Source organism: Electrona antarctica (assembly GCF_951216825.1).
Source record: "Electrona antarctica genome assembly, chromosome: 11".
Classification (NCBI taxonomy): Eukaryota; Metazoa; Chordata; class Actinopteri; order Myctophiformes; family Myctophidae; genus Electrona; species Electrona antarctica.
Window position 1 is genome coordinate 7970805 of NC_136792.1, and position 17860 is coordinate 7988664.

General features: G+C 43.4%; 1 protein-coding gene across 1 annotated transcript in view; it reads right to left on the minus strand.

Moving 5' to 3' along the window:
- LOC306931963 (unconventional myosin-XVIIIa-like) overlaps window positions 1–17860 on the minus strand; it is a 128534-nt gene that overhangs the window by 36613 nt on the left and 74061 nt on the right. The window contains exons 23-28 of the mRNA XM_079513668.1: window positions 16457–16584; window positions 14162–14316; window positions 11525–11648; window positions 10665–10865; window positions 7913–8023; window positions 4616–4720 (exon numbers count right to left, since the gene is read on the minus strand). Of these exons, the coding sequence (XP_079369794.1) occupies window positions 4616–4720; window positions 7913–8023; window positions 10665–10865; window positions 11525–11648; window positions 14162–14316; window positions 16457–16584 (824 nt within the window). The remainder of the gene's footprint in view (window positions 1–4615; window positions 4721–7912; window positions 8024–10664; window positions 10866–11524; window positions 11649–14161; window positions 14317–16456; window positions 16585–17860) is intronic.

The window sequence follows — 17860 nt, forward strand, 5'->3', positions numbered from 1 at the left end:
ACGCTCAGCACAACACCCAGCAACAAAAAACAACGCAGGAAAACACATTTTGAAACACTTCACTGGTCAGCACTGGTGAACGTGGGGCGAACGTCACCTCACTTGGGATATTCCAACTGGAGCGAAATACACAGTCGCCCCCTTCGCGCCGCTCGATCGCGCCAAGTCGTGTCTCTTTGCATAATCGTGCCGCTCTAACAAATATTTTATCTTGTGGTGGGAATGTACATTTATGAATTTGTTGATTTAATAGACAAATCTGTAAAAATCCCCCCCACATAAGTTCATCCTTCTAACAATGCTATTGTGACCATTAGAAAGATATGGACTGGTAGAGTTCCGAGAAGAAAAACAAAACAAAAACATTTTGGGGACATTTTTGATTATTGGTACATTACTTTCAGGCCATTTCTATTCAGATAGTACAGTGACAGGAAAGGGGCTGGGAGAGAGAGGACACACAGGCCAGATTTGAACCTGTGATGTTGTGATGAGGTCAGTGCCTTTGTGGTAGGCTACATGTATTAACGGATTGAACAAAGAGGATTGTCCAAAGGCATGTATTTTTTTTTGCTCCTAAAGAGGTGGCGGTACAGTTTTTTTCCCCCATTAAAGGACCACTTCACCACTTTTCAACCTATCTTCATATAATAGGTCCTCACTAATAATCATGATAAAATGGCACGATTGTTTTCTACTCAGTCTGTGTCTCATAGGAGGGCTGTGGGCAGTTTAGAAACCGTCTTCCAGTGACATCATCATTAGGCATATTTGTTTTAAACAAGATTGTTTTACAAAAATGTTTAGATTTTCATTATCGTGAGAACGATGGCTTCCATTTTCGCATTGCAACTTTTCAGGACTAGTAAGCCTGCAGTTTCTATTAGCTTGTATTCCCCATCGATGATGTCACTGGAAGACGGTTTCTGAACTGCCCACAGTCCTCTTATGAGACACAGACCGAGTAGAAAAAAATTGCGCCATTTTTTCATGATTATTTGTGAGGACCTACTATATGAAGATAGGTTGAAAAGTGGTGAAGTGGTCCTTTAAGGGCCAAGTGCCTCTGGTAAACACTTAAAAATAACACAATGCTATGTGGTACAAGTAGGAGGTGTGACTAACATGTGACTCAACACTCTACATTCAACACGCAGCTTACATAAATCTGCCTTAGCACCGGAGGGACAGACTGCACTCCACACACACTGTAGGCAGAATACCACGTCGATCTGGTGTGACTTAGCACTCAATGCGTGGATGTGTGTCTACGCAGAGGAGCCCCGTGTTCTCGCATGCATTTCTCACTCATTTGGCAGCACACTCCACCTAGTCTCACGGGACAGACTGTTGACTCAGTCAAGAAATTCAAAAGGAAAAGAGGGCGCTGTTTTTCCTTAATTTTTTGACGATGGGTTCGCAGATTGCACTCCACCTAACACTCATCGTTGGCTATGATGGTTGTTTGTTAGCAACTGTTTTTGGCCACCAAGATAGCCGTGTAGTAAGGACTACATGGGAGAGACACCGGCATCATCTCATACATGAGATGCGCCCTGTGTGGGTCTCGCGCTTGTATCACCGCATCCTGCACGCATGTCAAAATGAATTGGAATAAAAAAAACAAATTATGTAGCCGCTGCCTATATGTATCGGGTCTGGAATTCTGGATCGCATCTTGGTGAACTCTTGCAGTGTGTGATCCCTGGTCAGCGATCAATTCGTTTAGTGTGAAAGCCACAAAGATATAATGACAGCCGATTTAAAAAAAAGACTCATGCAGTGTGAAATGCACAACGATCTGATGACTCGCCGACAACTTTAAAACTCCTACAGTGTGTAGGGGCCATTACTGTAAGTCGTTCTGGATTAAAATACTCTGCTAAATGCCTAAATTTGGTGTGTGTGTGTGTGTGTGTGTGGGGGGGGGGGGGGGGGGGGTTAATGCCGTTTTGCCAGTCAAGCAGTGTTTTTGCATCACACAGTTGGCTCACAAACTTGGGAGCTTGTTGTGAGGGGAAACGCATCTCGTGCCTCTAATTGAGAAGCAGTGAAATAGCAGCTCTGTGTTATTAATATTCACCTCTCAAGACTCAAGAGTCACTCTGTATGAATTACTATATTTAGCAACTTTCCAATCCAGTATTGTTGCAGCCTCCACATGTGACGGCCATGACATACCATGTTCCTCCACATGTGACGGCCATGACATACCATGTTGTCGGCGCAGTTAACAAAGTGATCCATAAACATTCCTCATTATTTTGTCCTGTCATTAGAAATGTTAGAACTTTCTGCCAACTGTCTTAGCTATGCATTATGTATCTGTCATGCTGTCAGGCAGTGGGGAGTGGCATGCAAGCCATGCATCAGTTTACTGTAGGTGCTAATCTGTTGCAAAATTGTGATCGTTATAATAAATATGAGGATGATCTATTATTAGTCGAGCTGCGACGTACGAGGCTCTGTTTTTTTTTGTTTGTCTGCCAATGATGTCCAGCGGAGGGTGCTGAAACAGCTCAGCTATGCACACCTCTATTATGTTGCCTTGTATAGATGTTCCAGTAAGAGTTGTTCCACCAGTAATAGTTGCATTGGTGTAAAGAAAGTATTTAATCAAGTACTGTACTTAAGTAACATTTTGCGGTATTTGTTTACTTTACTGGCGTGTTTCCATATTTCAGTACTTTTACTGCCACTCCATTCCACTACATCTCAAATCGCAAATATTGTACTTTTACTCTAGTAGAATTATTTGAAAACTTTAACTACTAGTTGGTTTCAGTTTGTAGATTAAGATTGTAATTGTAAAAAACATACATTAAAACTCATTCAGTGCCGCGTACGCGCTCTTCAAATGGTCCTCACTGCCGCGGCTTTCAGCCGGCATTTTGAAACTAAAAACAAACACTGAGTGGCGGACGATCGTATTTTCTTTCCAGTTTACCAGCCACAAACTTGGAGTGTTTAAAGAATTTCGTTTTTTTTTTTTGGTTTTTAAATCCCTACGAACATTTTGTAACCGTGATCATCGTTTCTTTAGTTACGGGCCGCTGAATATACTGTAGCTTGTTTTTGACCAAAAAACGCAATCTGGGAAAAGAATCAGAGATAAATGTATTTTTCTAAATCTGATAACGTTGAGGCGGATGGCAGGTGAAATCTTCATTTCCGGTTCATTTGCGGTTGTATCTGTCGCTTCGCAAACCATTCATACGTTGACGATGTCCAGCAAACTATCTATCGTAAACCAATGACAAGACCATAGATCACGTCTTTGGCAGTGAAGCGTTGGATTTGAGAAGATGTAACATCGCCAATCGTGTGTTCAGGGAGTGTTTACCTGGTCCTGGGCGGACAGGAGTTTGTGTGTTCAGGGAGTGTTTACCTGGTCCTGGGCGGACAGGAGTTTGTTCAGGGAGTGTTTACCTGGTCCTGGGCAGACAGGAGTGTGTTCAGGGAGTGTTTACCTGGTCCTGGGCTGACAGGAGTTTGTGTGTTCAGGGAGTGTTTACCTGGTCCTGGGCTGACAGGAGTTTGTGTGTTCAGGGAGTGTTTACCTGGTCCTGGGCTGACAGGAGTTTGTGTGTTCAGGGAGTGTTTACCTGGTCCTGGGCTGACAGGAGTTTGTGTGTTCAGGGAGTGTTTACCTGGTCCTGGGCGGACAGGAGTTTGTGTGTTCAGGGAGTGTTTACCTGGTCCTGGGCGGACAGGAGTTTGTGTGTTCAGGGAGTGTTTACCTGGTCCTGGGCGGACAGGAGTTTGTGTGTTCAGGGAGTGTTTACCTGGTCCTGGGCGGACAGGAGTTTGTGTGTTCAGGGAGTGTTTACCTGGTCCTGGGCGGACAGGAGTTTGTGTGTTCAGGGAGTGTTTACCTGGTCCTGGGCGGACAGGAGTTTGTGTGTTCAGGGAGTGTTTACCTGGTCCTGGGCGGACAGGAGTTTGTGTGTTCAGGGAGTGTTTACCTGGTCCTGGGCGGACAGGAGTTTGTTCAGGGAGTGTTTACCTGGTCCTGGGCGGACAGGAGTTTGTGTGTTCAGGGAGTGTTTACCTGGTCCTGGGCGGACAGGAGTTTGTGTGTTCAGGGAGTGTTTACCTGGTCCTGGGCGGACAGGAGTTTGTTCAGGGAGTGTTTACCTGGTCCTGGGCGGACAGGAGTTTGTTCAGGGAGTGTTTACCTGGTCCTGGGCGGACAGGAGTTTGGTTTTCGTGTGTTCAGGGAGTGTTTACCTGGTCCTGGGCGGACAGGAGTTTGTGTGTTCAGGGAGTGTTTACCTGGTCCTGGGCGGACAGGAGTTTGTTCAGGGAGTGTTTACCTGGTCCTGGGCGGACAGGAGTTTGTTCAGGGAGTGTTTACCTGGTCCTGGGCGGACAGGAGTTTGTGTGTTCAGGGAGTGTTTACCTGGTCCTGGGCGGACAGGAGTTTGTGTGTTCAGGGAGTGTTTACCTGGTCCTGGGTGGACAGGAGTTTGTGTGTTCAGGGAGTGTTTACCTGGTCCTGGGCGGACAGGAGTGTGTTCAGGGAGTGTTTACCTGGTCCTGGGCGGACAGGAGTGTGTTCAGGGAGTGTTTACCTGGTCCTGGGTGGACAGGAGTGTGTTCAGGGAGTGTTTACCTGGTCCTGGGCGGACAGGAGTTTGCCCTCAAGGTCCCGCCGTTCTCTCAAAACCTTCTGCTTCTCATCATATTCCTCTTCCAGTTGAACCTCCACCTGCTTCAGCTGGACACAAAACACAGAAAAACAAATACATTCACTAGGGGTGCATGATTATGAAATTATGACCGATATCTCCGATTATTTGCAGGGTCATATCTGCCGATACCGATTCTGACCGATTCCGATATTATACAGAGGACCACAATGGAAACAAGCCTAGGCCCTATAGGGGCCTCTTGGCCCAAAGCCTGTTAATAAAGTATTAAAATCAATAAATAGCCTATACTCTTTTCCAAGTGTCTGTTTTCACAACTGAATGACTACTGAATGAGATGAGTACACAAATTAAATGTAGAAAAATGAAAAGTTTATTTTTACTTAAGATTTTTCATCATATTTGTGACCAGATTTGACTGAGAGCCTGCCATCGCGCAAGGAGAGGAGAAAAACTTTTTTTTTTTTTCCCCAAAAATGAGTTAATAGCACAGGCAGACTCTTCACATGCTAGAGCATGTCTGGAATAAGTGTCAGAGCTGAAATCGACATGTAAATATGAAATAAATGCCCAAACATGTAGCTAGGTGTAATGTTAGAGACCACAGAAGTGAACCTTTCAAGCCTGTTTTCTCAACTCGCTGTTTTCTGCAAGACATTACTCTATAAGCCATATCTCCAAAACTGGTGGGTCAAACTGAACAACCAATATGTCAATTTGAAGCTATGATTCCCTGCTTTCATATGAAAAAACGAAAATTCAAAAAAATCCAATGGCAGTCCCTCAGTCAAATTTAGTCACATTTGATTTTTATTCTAGACTAGAGGTACTAGACACTTCATTTATATTGAACTCATTGATGTTTTTTTTTTACATTTTTCATTTAAAAACATTTTTGCTGGTGAAAACCAATTAAATAATCTGTATTATTTTGAGACCGTTATGGCATTTTTATGGCCGATACGGCCTATTCCGATTATGCTACCGATTAATTGTGCATCCCTAACATTCACCCTTTTCCATCTTCCCACTAGTATACGATACATCACAAAGTAGTTAAAGCATTGCGGCTGTTTTAAACTTACTGACTTTTGGTGCTTCCCGAAGATATTTACAGTTTGATAAATGATCAATAGTGATGTGGATATGATGACTCAACAGCTATATATGCAGCATTCATTATTCATTTAACCCAATTTGGGCGGGAACCCCTTTTGGTGTTAGCATTATGTTATGCTTTAGCTATTGAAAAATAGCAGATCTACAATCTCATAGCGCGCCACCGAGTGGCGCGCTATGAGATTGTAGGTCTGCTATTTTTGAAAAATCAAAGAACGACTGACATAGAAACATAGCTTTTTCAGAAAACTGTCAGGATGTAGAAGACATTTTTAGAATCTGATCTCAGGTCAAAATGGGTTAACTCGGACAGAACTGTCTAATAAGTTCTGCATTACTTTGCTGTAACGCAGGCTTACAGACCAAAAACAAACAATATCTGGACTCATCTCAAGATAAGATATTAAATGTATATCGCCCAGCTGTATTTGACACTCGATGCCAGTTTGTTAGAGAAATAGCCTAATAGTCGTTGAATATTTAGTCAGCTAAAAACCATATTATCATACTGTTTGAAGAACGTTCTTTACAGTTCTAAGCATGCATGATTATGAACTGATAATCAGGGAGTCAGCCATAAAAGGTTACTTCTATAAAACAATACAAGAGGTATTTGCATTAACCCATTTTGACCTGAGATCAGATTCTAAAAATGTCTTCTACATCCCGACAGTTTTCTGAAAAAGCTATGTTTCTATGTCCGTCGTTCTTTGATTTTTCAAAAATAGCAGACCTACAAGTTATGAGCTTGTAGATCTGCTATTTTTCAATAGCTAAAGCACAACATAATGCTAACACCATAAGGGGTTCCCGCCCAAAATGGGTTAATGTATATATACTGTGCATAATGTATCACTATGCAAAAGTCATTAAATCACATAGTCCCAGCTCCCAGCTTCACTAAGTGTGGGGGAAAGGGGATAATTGTGTGTGGGCAGCAGCGGGGGTGGCCAGTACTGCGAGAGAAAAAAGGAAATCAACAGCAGCAGTGCAAAACATGCTTAATTACAACAAGTCAAAAGACCGCCCGAACCGACCGTCCACCCACACACACACATACACGTTGTACGGTAATAAGCCAAACAGAAAGAGGGTATTGATATCAGGTGGAAATGAATACACCGGTGAGAGGTATACCTTTGTTGACCTTTACAAATTGCAAATGCAAAGAAAACAGACACGTTTACATAATGTAACCAGCCAACCTATATGGAAATAGAATAGTGACTAATCCAACCTACTGTAATTAGCACAGGTCTTAAAAAAAAAGAAATAAACGTTTTACTAAGCTCAGCGGGGGCATGTGTGAATGGGGTGAATAAATGGACTAAAATGCTTGTGATTGAATAGGTAATTATGCCTGATTTAGCCTCCATTTGTGATATGTGAAACCGGTGCTAAACTAAGTACATATAAGAACCGGAATTAGAAGTAAGTACACTAGGCACATGCACAGTATGAGGGATTTGGCTTGGTTGTTAACAGCATGAAACAGTAAAACGATGAAAGCTTTTAATGTTATTGGCACAGTTGAAACGATATAGTTTTACCATCCACTATCTGAGATGATTTAACAACGTGTTAGCTAAAACAGTGTGGTTGCCATGGCAACTATTTAATTAGCTTTTCTAATGTCCACAAACTATTGGCTCCAAAGCATTACATCGGCACTTCTCTGCCACTCAGTCGACTGCAGCCAGGAAGTATAGCTTTCATATGGCTGTAAGAATGTTGAGATAATGGATCTGTCTGTACAACATTATGGCAAGATTATTTTTACCTTACTGAAATTGCATTATTAGCACAACCGTCACATTATGTTTCCTCTCCCAGTTGTTTCCCATTCATTTACATTTTACACCATAGATGTTTCATAAACTCTTAAAATAATGTGTCACTGGTTGGCCTGATTTCAGGCTTAAACGTTTAAAAGGACTTTCTGAAACATTTGGAGGAAATATCTGATCTACAAGCTCACAATGTGTTGTGTTGCAACGCATTGCAAGCTTGTAGATCTGCTATTTATATTTTCGCTATTGACATACAACAGTACATAGGGTTTAACTGGATAAGGGAGTGTGTGTGTGCGCGCGTGTGTGCGCGCGTACAGTACTGCATGTGTACGTGTTGCACATTCCTACCTTCTTGCTGCAGGACTGTCTGATCTCTTCTACTTCATCATCTTTGTTCTCGATGTCCTTGGAGTGGTTCTGGCGCAAACGTTCCATCTCCATCTCCAAACGCAGCTTGGCCTGAAGGACACACACACAAACACAGTATTAGAGCACTAAGGCACGTACTACAGACGCATCTTCCAGACAACGTCACCCTGATAAGAACCGGTACGCGCATGCAGGACGGAGCCAAAAGTTGTCCCGGCACTCGCGTGTAAAAATGCATCCCATCAAACTCTCAGATGCTGTTTTTCTCCGGGTGTGGAAGAAGGTGGTTTAGGATGGAGGATGTTTACTGTGATCTCTCAGTCTTGAAATGTATAACTTGTTTTATGTTGTGTGTAAACAATTATAGTCCTCCATTGTCCTCCAAACCACACCTCCAGCACTCCCCGAGTCCCTATGATCACAGTGACAGCACCAGAGCCTGCCTGATCGCACAGCTGTATCCCCTCAAACCAACAATTTGGTCCGCTGTGCGAAGGTGTTGCGCGAGCAGACTGCGGCCAAGTACAGTAGAAACCTCCAAGCTCTCGTAGCGCAATACCACGGTGTGTCTCACCAGCCAGCAGGTTGAATGAACAGAAACCAACGTCCCGAAAACAACAGGTTTGGGATCTGTTGGGTATTAATTACATGAAACCGGCACCTGCGAGTGCAGAGTCTCAATGTTTGTAAACAAAGTTTTGATCCCATTCAACTATAATGGATAGCCTACATCACTGCTTATCCCATTCTGACCTGAGATCAGATTCTAAAAATGTCTTCTACATCCTGACAGTTTTCTGAAAAAGCTATGTTTCTATGTCAGTCGTTCTTCGATTTTTCAAAAATAGCAGACCTACAAGCTCGTAGCGCGCCACTCGGTGGCGCGCTATGAGCTTGTAGATCTGCTATTTTTCAATAGCTAAATTATAACATAACCAAAAGGGGTTCCCGCCCAAAATTGGTTATGCGAAGAACAACTTGCAGATGTTTGTTTTTTTACCCGACTCCTACCCAGTGCATTGTGTGTGAAGACGTCACTGTCAACAGTGCTGGAAAATCTCTGTTGGGCGAAGTTAAATGTGTCAAAACATTACGTAGGGCTGGCAAAGATTCGCACATCCTCACAAAAGAACTATAGCATTCGTCTTAAAATCGGCTTGCCCTTTTAGATAAATTACATGACAGAGTCAGACATCTGTGGGTCTTATTTAACTGATCCACACTTATTATAATTACAGTATTCATGACTTTAGGATATATCTTAATGGTCTACAACTCATCTGCACTTTGTCATGCAGTACAGTCAAGCTGTAGCTTAACCAGTAAAGGTGACCACACTGTACAATATCGGCAATCTTGGTGTCACCCCAAATTAAATGTTCAGACAAGGGTCAAGGATGACCGTCTAGGAGCCTCCGTGGGCCATGACAAGAGTTGTCTAGGATTTTGACTGCACTGTGGGTGAAATCAATGTCAGGCCACAGACTACTACAGTGCTTTTTATCAGGGAACATACTGCACCAATTTGACCGGTTTCATTTGTTAAAACAAAGCAATGAATCACTATCTGCTAGTCTTTGTACAGACAGCTTAATAAAACAAATGTCTGGATATATTTTTAGCTCCCTTTGGAGATTTTACAACGCATTTTGTCCTCCGCAAAGTCAAGACTGGGTGCAAAATGTTCCTCCATTCTTTTATTTGTTGTGTTTTCTGAAGGCAAAACATTCAATGCCTGGGCATAGGTTGCGGTTCCATCACAAAATCTGACAGGTTGACTCTAATCAACTCACGGTATGACAAGATGAATAATCAAGATATTGCATATATTTCACGTGTGACAAACAACTGTCATTTGGCCTCATGGGAGACAAGTACACAGTCCCTCCATCAGCATCACGTCCAAGACAATCGGTAACAAAGGATTCGTTACATGTAAGGCAATCTGTCAGAATTTGCATCAAACCTGTGCTGCCTGCAATGGGTAGTGGCAGTCTGTTCAAGGCTGTATGTTGGCATACGAGAACAGAATACAGTTCAGAGCTGCTGTTTGCTTCATGGTTAAACAATGGCTTCATTGAGCTACGAGCACAAGTAGCCTTCACGCTGCTGTGCGTTCAACAAGCAATTCCGTACGCGGACAAAATGCAAGAAACACGCTTCAATCGTCCGTACTCTTTGATTTATGCATTCTGAATATCACAAAGCGTGCTCCGTTCTAAAGTCTTGGCACATACAGTAGTATTGCATTACATAAAATGAAGGTGTGTTGTACACGGTGGACATGCACACATCACAAACAAGCCCATGGGCTTTCCATTATTAACCCATTTTGGGCGGGAACCCCTTTTGGTGTAAGCATTATGTTATGCTTTAGCTATTGAAAAATAGCAGATCTACAAGCTCATAGCGCGCCACCGAGTGGTGCGCTACGAGCTTGTAGGTCTGCTATTTTTGAAAAATCGAAGAACCACTGACATAGAAACATAGCTTTTTCAGAAAACTGTCAGGATTTAGAAGACATTTATAGAATCGTTCCCAGTTCAAAATGGGTTAATTTTAAGTAGAGTAGAAGTAGTGCTTCAGTCATATCACACAGGTATATTTTAAGTTAACATATATTGACAAAAGATAGGAGATGTGTGTGTGTGCGTGTGTGTGTGTGTGTGTGGTGGGGGGGGTGGGGAGGGGGGAGTTGGGGGTTGGCATGTTGTGCACGCGTCAACCGCACCTGCTCCAACATCTGGATGGTGCCAGCCTGTTCGTCCAGCTCCTCTTCCTGGTCTTTGACCTTGGCCTCGAGGTCTCGGAGCTGCTTCTTGACCTTGGCGAGCGACGCCTCGTCCTTGGACTCCTGGGAGTTGAGGTCCTGGAGCTCCACGTCCATCTGCTCCAGCTTGACGTTGACGGCCACCATCTCCAGGTCCTTGTCCTGCGGAAAGACCAGGAGAGGAGAGGCTGTGAACACATGCTCTGATGGAACACACGTCGGACACATTTCTATTGTACAGTATATCAAATGACAGGAAGTTGTGGAATCATTAACTGGGTGTAAATAGAGGGTATGCGCATGCATAAAGTGAGTGGCAAATCGAGTGGCAAAGTGAGTTTAATGTTGTTTAATGCGATCATATTGGACTTTTCTGTTTGGATGTATGGGCTGTCAAGACCAAAAAGTAGTTTTTTGGCACTCAGTAGGCGTTCCCCCATAACTTCCTGGTTTGATGATGATGTCACACGCATACCCTCTATATGCAGGTACAAACATAAGCGCACGCACGCACGCACGCACGCACGCACGCACGCACGCACGCACGCACGCACGCACGCACGCACGCACGCACGCACGCACGCACGCACGCACGCACGCACACACGCACGCACACACGCTCTGGATAAGCCGCTCAGGGTAGGAGCATTTTAAATGGCTAAACTGTAATTGTAAAGCAGGGAAAGTGTTGAATTGTGTCCAATGATTCAACATTATGGTTGGCATACAAAACACAACATAATAGAACAGATAGAATACAGAATAGAACAGTACGGATCCGGTCAGAACTGAACAGAAGGTGTTTGGACCGTGTACTGTACCTCCAGCTGCTGTCGCAGACCGAACACCTCCCCCGTCAGCATGTCTTTCTCCCTGGACAACTTCTCCCTCAGGCTCCTCTCTCTCTGCACCTCCTCCTGGGACAAGCTCTGCTCGCTGTCGAACCTGGAGGCGCACGCAAGCACACGGGCGGATCAATACACATAGTCATACATGCATTACACATGCACACATACTGTATACAGTATGGAGGACACACGGTACACAGCATTGTAGCGCAGCTACAAGCAATCATGGAGCTTTGTCTGTTCTGCTATAACAGTAAAGTACCATCAGGACCGTGTGTGTGTGTGTGTGTGTGTGTGTGTGTGTGTGTGTGTGTGTGTGTGTGTGTGTGTGTGAGAGAGTGAGTGAGACAGAGTGTGAGAGAGAGTGAGAGAGTGTGAGAGAGAGTGAGAGTGTGTGTGTGTGTGTGTGTGTGTGTGTGAGAGAGAGTGTGTGTGTGTGTGTGAGAGAGTGAGAGTGTGTGTGAGTGTGAGTGTGTGTGTGAGCGAGAGAGAGAGAGAGAGAGAGTGTGAGAGAGTGTGTGTGTGTGTGTGTGTGAGAGTGAGAGTGTGAGTGTGAGTGTGAGTGAGAGTGTGAGTGTGTGTGTGTGAGAGAGAGAGAGAGAGAGACAGACACATAGTGTGTGTGTGTGTGTGTGTGTGTGTGTGTTTCTCTCTTTGGTGGGAGGGTCTGTGCCAGAGCGTGTGTAAATGTCATCAGAGTCGATTCGCCGCTGTGAGCACTTATCTCTACATCCGCCTGTTTTTAACTTGAAAATCCTTTAGTTACACAATGTAAGCCCAATCCCCATGGCAACCAGAGGTTCTATCTTACACAGAGCACAAACTCAGATTCACACGCACGCATGTCTCGCGCTACCTCTCACACCTTTAAAGAATCGGAGACACACGAGTCACGACTGCCGTTTATCTAGGACTTTGGGACTTTAGTAGGGCTTATCTGGTGTGGCCCATACAGCAGCCCAGCAGAGATAATAATAATAATAATAATGAATTGCATTTTTATGGTGCTTTTCTATGCACTACGTGCCTACTCAAAGCGCTTACAATGGTTCATTCATTCATACATTGGGAGGTGAAGCGGCGAACAGTCGACGCCAGCGTCCTCACTTCCCACATTCACACACCAACGGTGGCGAGCTCACACCGACCGACTCATTGGAGGCAATGTGGGGTTCAGTGTCTTGCCCAAGGACACTTCGACATGTGGACAGGAGGAGCCGGGATTCGAACCGCCGACCCATGGATCATTGGACGACCTGCTCTACCTCCTGAGCCACAGCCGCCCATAATGGGCGATGCAAACTACTAGACAGAACAGCCCAGCAACTTTCACTCTCTGCAATAACAAGACTATTGATGAAGCCTAATGGGGCCTGGAAATAATATGCCTGTGTTACTACTAATGGGACAGTTAGTTGTATATGCAATTAAACATTATGCATAGCAAAACTAGCGTCATTACAGAAGGTATCGGTTCTGCTCAATGCAGTGCCATCTAGTATTAACCCATTTTGACCCGAGATCAGATTCTAAAAATGTCTTCTACATCCTGACAGTTTTCTGAAAAAGCTATGTTTCTATGTCAGTGGTTCTTCGATTTTTCAAAAATAGCAGACCTACAAGCTCGTAGCGCGCCACTCGGTGGCGCGCTATGAGCTTGTAGATCTGCTATTTTTCAATAGCTAAAGCATAACATAATGCTAACACCAAAAGGGGTTCCCGCCCCAAAATGGGTTAATGATAGTTCTGAATATGAATACTAAGATACTGTACAGCCAGTGAGTTAAACAAACATTTGCCTGCACTCTGCATAAGCAGGCTTTAGTATTACTATAGCTAATGAACCTCTGACGAATAATACGCAGTAAGGAAATAACGCAAAGGAATCTTTGTCCCCAGATCAATCAACTGAAAAGGGGGTTGCATACTGCATGAATGTTACAACTCTATATGATCTTACAATATTAACATCAAACAGGCTCTTTCCATCTACAGTATAAAGCCTTCCTGGTGGTTTGTGTGTGTGGGAGGGACATCGTTTTAACTTTAAGGCATGGGATACACCCCTGTGAATGTCCCAGCTGTTGGCCTCGTTGTTGGGTGATGTGAATCACGCAGAGAGAGAGAGAGAGACAGCAGGAGAGCTCAGCTGTGCTGGAGAGCTAATATTAAAGTAGAAGCTGGATGTTGCGACGCTTCGGGGAGGCAGAGGGAGACCCGGGGTTTGTGAAAAATGTGTCTGTGTGTGCGCACGTCTAAGTTAATCTCTAGTGCGTGTGTATGAAAGTGTACTTTATGCATGTTTTTTTTAACCCATTTTGGGCAGGAACCCCTTTTGGTGTTAGCATTATGTTATGCTTTAGCTATTGAAAAATAGCAGATCTACAAGCTCATAGCGCGCCACCGAGTGGCGCGCTACGAGCTTGTAGGTCTGCTATTTTTGAAAAATCGAAGAACGACTGACATAGAAACATAGCTTTTTCAGAAAACTGTCAGGATGTAGAAGACATTTTTAGAATCTGATCTCAGGTCAAAATGGGTTAAGTATCATAAAAAATAACTTTATCTTCGAGCGTGCGTGCATGCGATGACTTGTGTCCATGTACTGACTTCCTCTGCTTCTTCTCCAGGTCGTGGTTGCGGCTCTGCTGACCCTCCAGGTGGAGTTTGGTGTCCTGGAGTTCTGCCGTCAGCCGCTGACACTTCTTCTTCAGCTGCTGGGAGGTGCGCTGGGACTCCTCGTTATCTGCCTGCAGGTCACTGATCTACAGGGTGGCGCACGCACACACACACACACACACACACGCACACACACACACACACAAAGAGAATCCCCCAGGGAGTTTGAATAGTGAGTTTCAATATGTCCCTGCCATGGAAAGACATGGGCTGTAAAAAGGAAAAGGCTTGTTATTCAATCCTCTGCCTGCAGCAATGTGTGGCACGGCACGGTACTGCAACCGATGACGTCTGTCCATGTCATGGGTGCACATGTTTTAATTGGAACGTGGTGGGAAATTATCCGCAGAGATGATTAACTTTAGGGGTTCAAAAGCCCAAAAGGTCAGTATCACAATCAGCGTCAAGGTCCGGAAACAAAAGTGGCAAATTATCTTGGAACGCTGCACTCCAAAAACATCGAGGTCACAATCAAGGCAAAACATCACTATAATTAGTCATTATCTCTGCAATGGACAAACATAGAACAAAACTTGTTGGCACTAAATGGTTGCACCCAAGGGGGGGTTAGTGTGTGTGTGTGTGTGTGTGTGTGTGTGTCTGCAATAATTGGCAGTCGCCATATATGGAGAAGGCGATGCTTTCTGTACCCGTGATCTGTATCCTGAAGCACTTGTTGTAGAGCTTTTTTTTCAAGTTTGCGCATCCACTATTGTTTGTGTTCAAGAAATGTCTTGTAAAATGTGAATGCAAATAAAGATGTTAAATGTGTGTGTGTGTGTTTGTACATTGAAGACAAAAGTAAAGTAAACACAAAAATGTAAGACAAAAAGTGGAAAAATCACACCCTCATTTCACACGGGTGTGATTTTTTATTTATTTTAATAGAAACCTAGAATATTTCTCCTCCATTTAAATAAAGAACCCTTTTAGCCTTTGCCTTTGCATAAATTAGGCTTCTAAGACTACACTGGTAGCTAGCCAATGCTAAAAATATACTTTCCAGATAAGTTTTGTGAGACTTGACATAAGCTAAAGTGTTGGTTAGCCTCAATAACTGCTCAGGCAGGTGAAACAGAGAGCGAGGAGGAAAAGGGACAGAAGGTGTGAGTCAGAGAGAGAGAGAGCGAGAGAGAGAGCGAGTTAGTGTCGAAGTGTCCTTGAGCAAGACACTGAACCCCTAATTGCTCCTGATGTGCTGGTTGGTGCCTTGCATGGTTTCCGTCACCATCGGTGTATGAATGTGTGTGAATGGGTGAATGTAATGCACAATCTATGTAAAGCGCATTGGATAAAGGCGCTATATAAATGCACCATTTACCATTTTAGATAGAAAGAGAAAGAGAGAGAGAGAGAGAGAGAGAGAGAGAGAGAGAGAGACCGAGAGATAGACAGAGACAGAGTGAAGGACGGGGAACTTCAGGACAGCTTCTGTTACACCATGTCTTACTGAGTGAGCTGTACTCTCCAGGTATTCGAGGCGTTATTGTACGCTCACGAGAAAGAGGAGCTGCCTGTCAGAAAGCTGGGGAGGGATCGACAGAGCTCTTTTCCTCACTCTCCTCCCAGTAGAGGCAAAGACAGGCTTATAGTACAGACAGAGCCAGGATAAAAGGAAAATGTAATTATGAGCGTGAGAAAGAGGCAAAGTGAATCTTGGTTGGTGCTATGTGAAGGGGGAGGTCACTGACAAACAGACATATTGAGCCTACGACACACAGGCCAGATGTAATTTCCTGGAGTCTAGTAGGACTATAGTAAAGAAATCGCCCGGGCTTGTGACAATTAATGTTAGATATCTGCTGTATATTATGAGTCATGTCTCCTGCTGTTCCCTGCCTTGCCTTGTACTGTCTGAAAAATGCTGTATTTTTGAAGTTTGTCAAGCTGTTTTTCTGTTTTTCTTTGGATTTCTTTTATTGTCTCTGTTTTTGTTATGTATTTTTGTTTTCTTGCATTCACATTTGTTTGATTTCTGTTTCATTGTTCATGTTTCATTTAAAAACAAAGTAAAAAAAAAGAAAGAAATCGCCATAAAATACGTATTTAACCCCATGTTTGATTGCCCCCGGCCCCTGTCAATAATAGCTAAATTCGCTAAAACGAAAGAAAGCAGCAAATGAAAAAAAAACAATTACACTTGTGTTTTACTTTCTCTAATACCAACCTAAACATGAACCGAGGTTGAAAAAAAATAAAAAAATCTAAGTTATCGTTTGAGCTTACCCTCCTCTCCAGCTGTCGCTTGGTCTGTTGTTCCAACTCCAGCTTGTCCTCAAACTCCTGCTGCAGCCTCTTCTTGGTGAATTCTATCTCCCTGATCGCACGCTCGTACTTCAGCCTCCACTCTCCTCCTGCAACACACATCAGCACCAGTGTTCGATTGGACGGCAAATTTAGATTTAGTTTCAGTCGTAGTCTTTTGAGTCGTATTTTAGTCACCTGGAAAGTTTTACTTTTATTCCAGTTTTAGTCGAGCCAACCCAAGCATGTTCGGTTCGGTACATGCTTGGTCCCGAGGTTTGGGACCCACCACCTTTTTTTTTACACTAAAGGCTCATACATAGTCTGGATTTACGGTGGTTAGGTGACCACCGAACTACAACATGACGTCACGAGCCACGGTGAAGAGCAAACCACCGCTCTCACCACCGCTCAATGTTATTTCAGCTCCGGTGGTCGGCTCACCACCGGAGTGGTGGTCACCTCATCACCGAAAATCCAGACTATGAATAGGCCTTTAGTTGCATGCTGAAAATAGACAATCTACAAGCTCCCAACGCGTCACACCATGCATTTGTCTATACTGCGACTAGTAGTACTAGGACTGTGATCGAAAGTGATTTCCACCATTAGTGTGATCCATTTCTAATATTGAAGGTAAAGAATCTATAATTCTAATGTTCTCCTTCATAATTTTAGACTATTAAGCGTCGACCAGTGGTTTTAGCATCTGGGTGGAAGCGAGGATCTCGGAGGGGACAACATGTTTTTATTTTGTGAATTTAAAGGCCTTTTCACAACACAGCCGTACTGAAATGCTGTGGCGACACCGTGCTATATATATATATATATTTAATAGGACCCAGATGGATTGTAATGCTGTTTGTTTGTATGCGTAAGCAGTCTCAGTGACCAAAAGCATGCAGTACCTGCATTTATTGACATGATTTACACAAACAATCTATGCTTGTGTCAGAGAATAACGTTTAGTGTGACAAGATAGCGTTTATACATTAAGGCTGCACAATACATCAAAAGATTATCGTCATAGGAATATCAACATATCACAATAGACTTTTACATATCTCAGTCAAAAGTAACCATGCATCTTGTTTTCAGGTATTTGTTCATCTCAATAATCCAGGTAAAAAGTATGTTTTTTTGTTTAGATTAGATGAAAATGTTTGGAGTGGAGCAGTGAGAAACTAAGTTGGTGGCATATATATCTAACAAATGATCATTTATTAACTAAACTAAGATTTTAACTAAAAATGGAAAAATCTTTAAACGAGGCAAAATAAAATTGTAGACTCCTAAAAAGCTGTTCCACTGATGTTGTAATTAATTGGCCTGGCATGTCATACTCATTACGCATGCATGCTTTATGATGTTTTTTTTTCTTCTAAT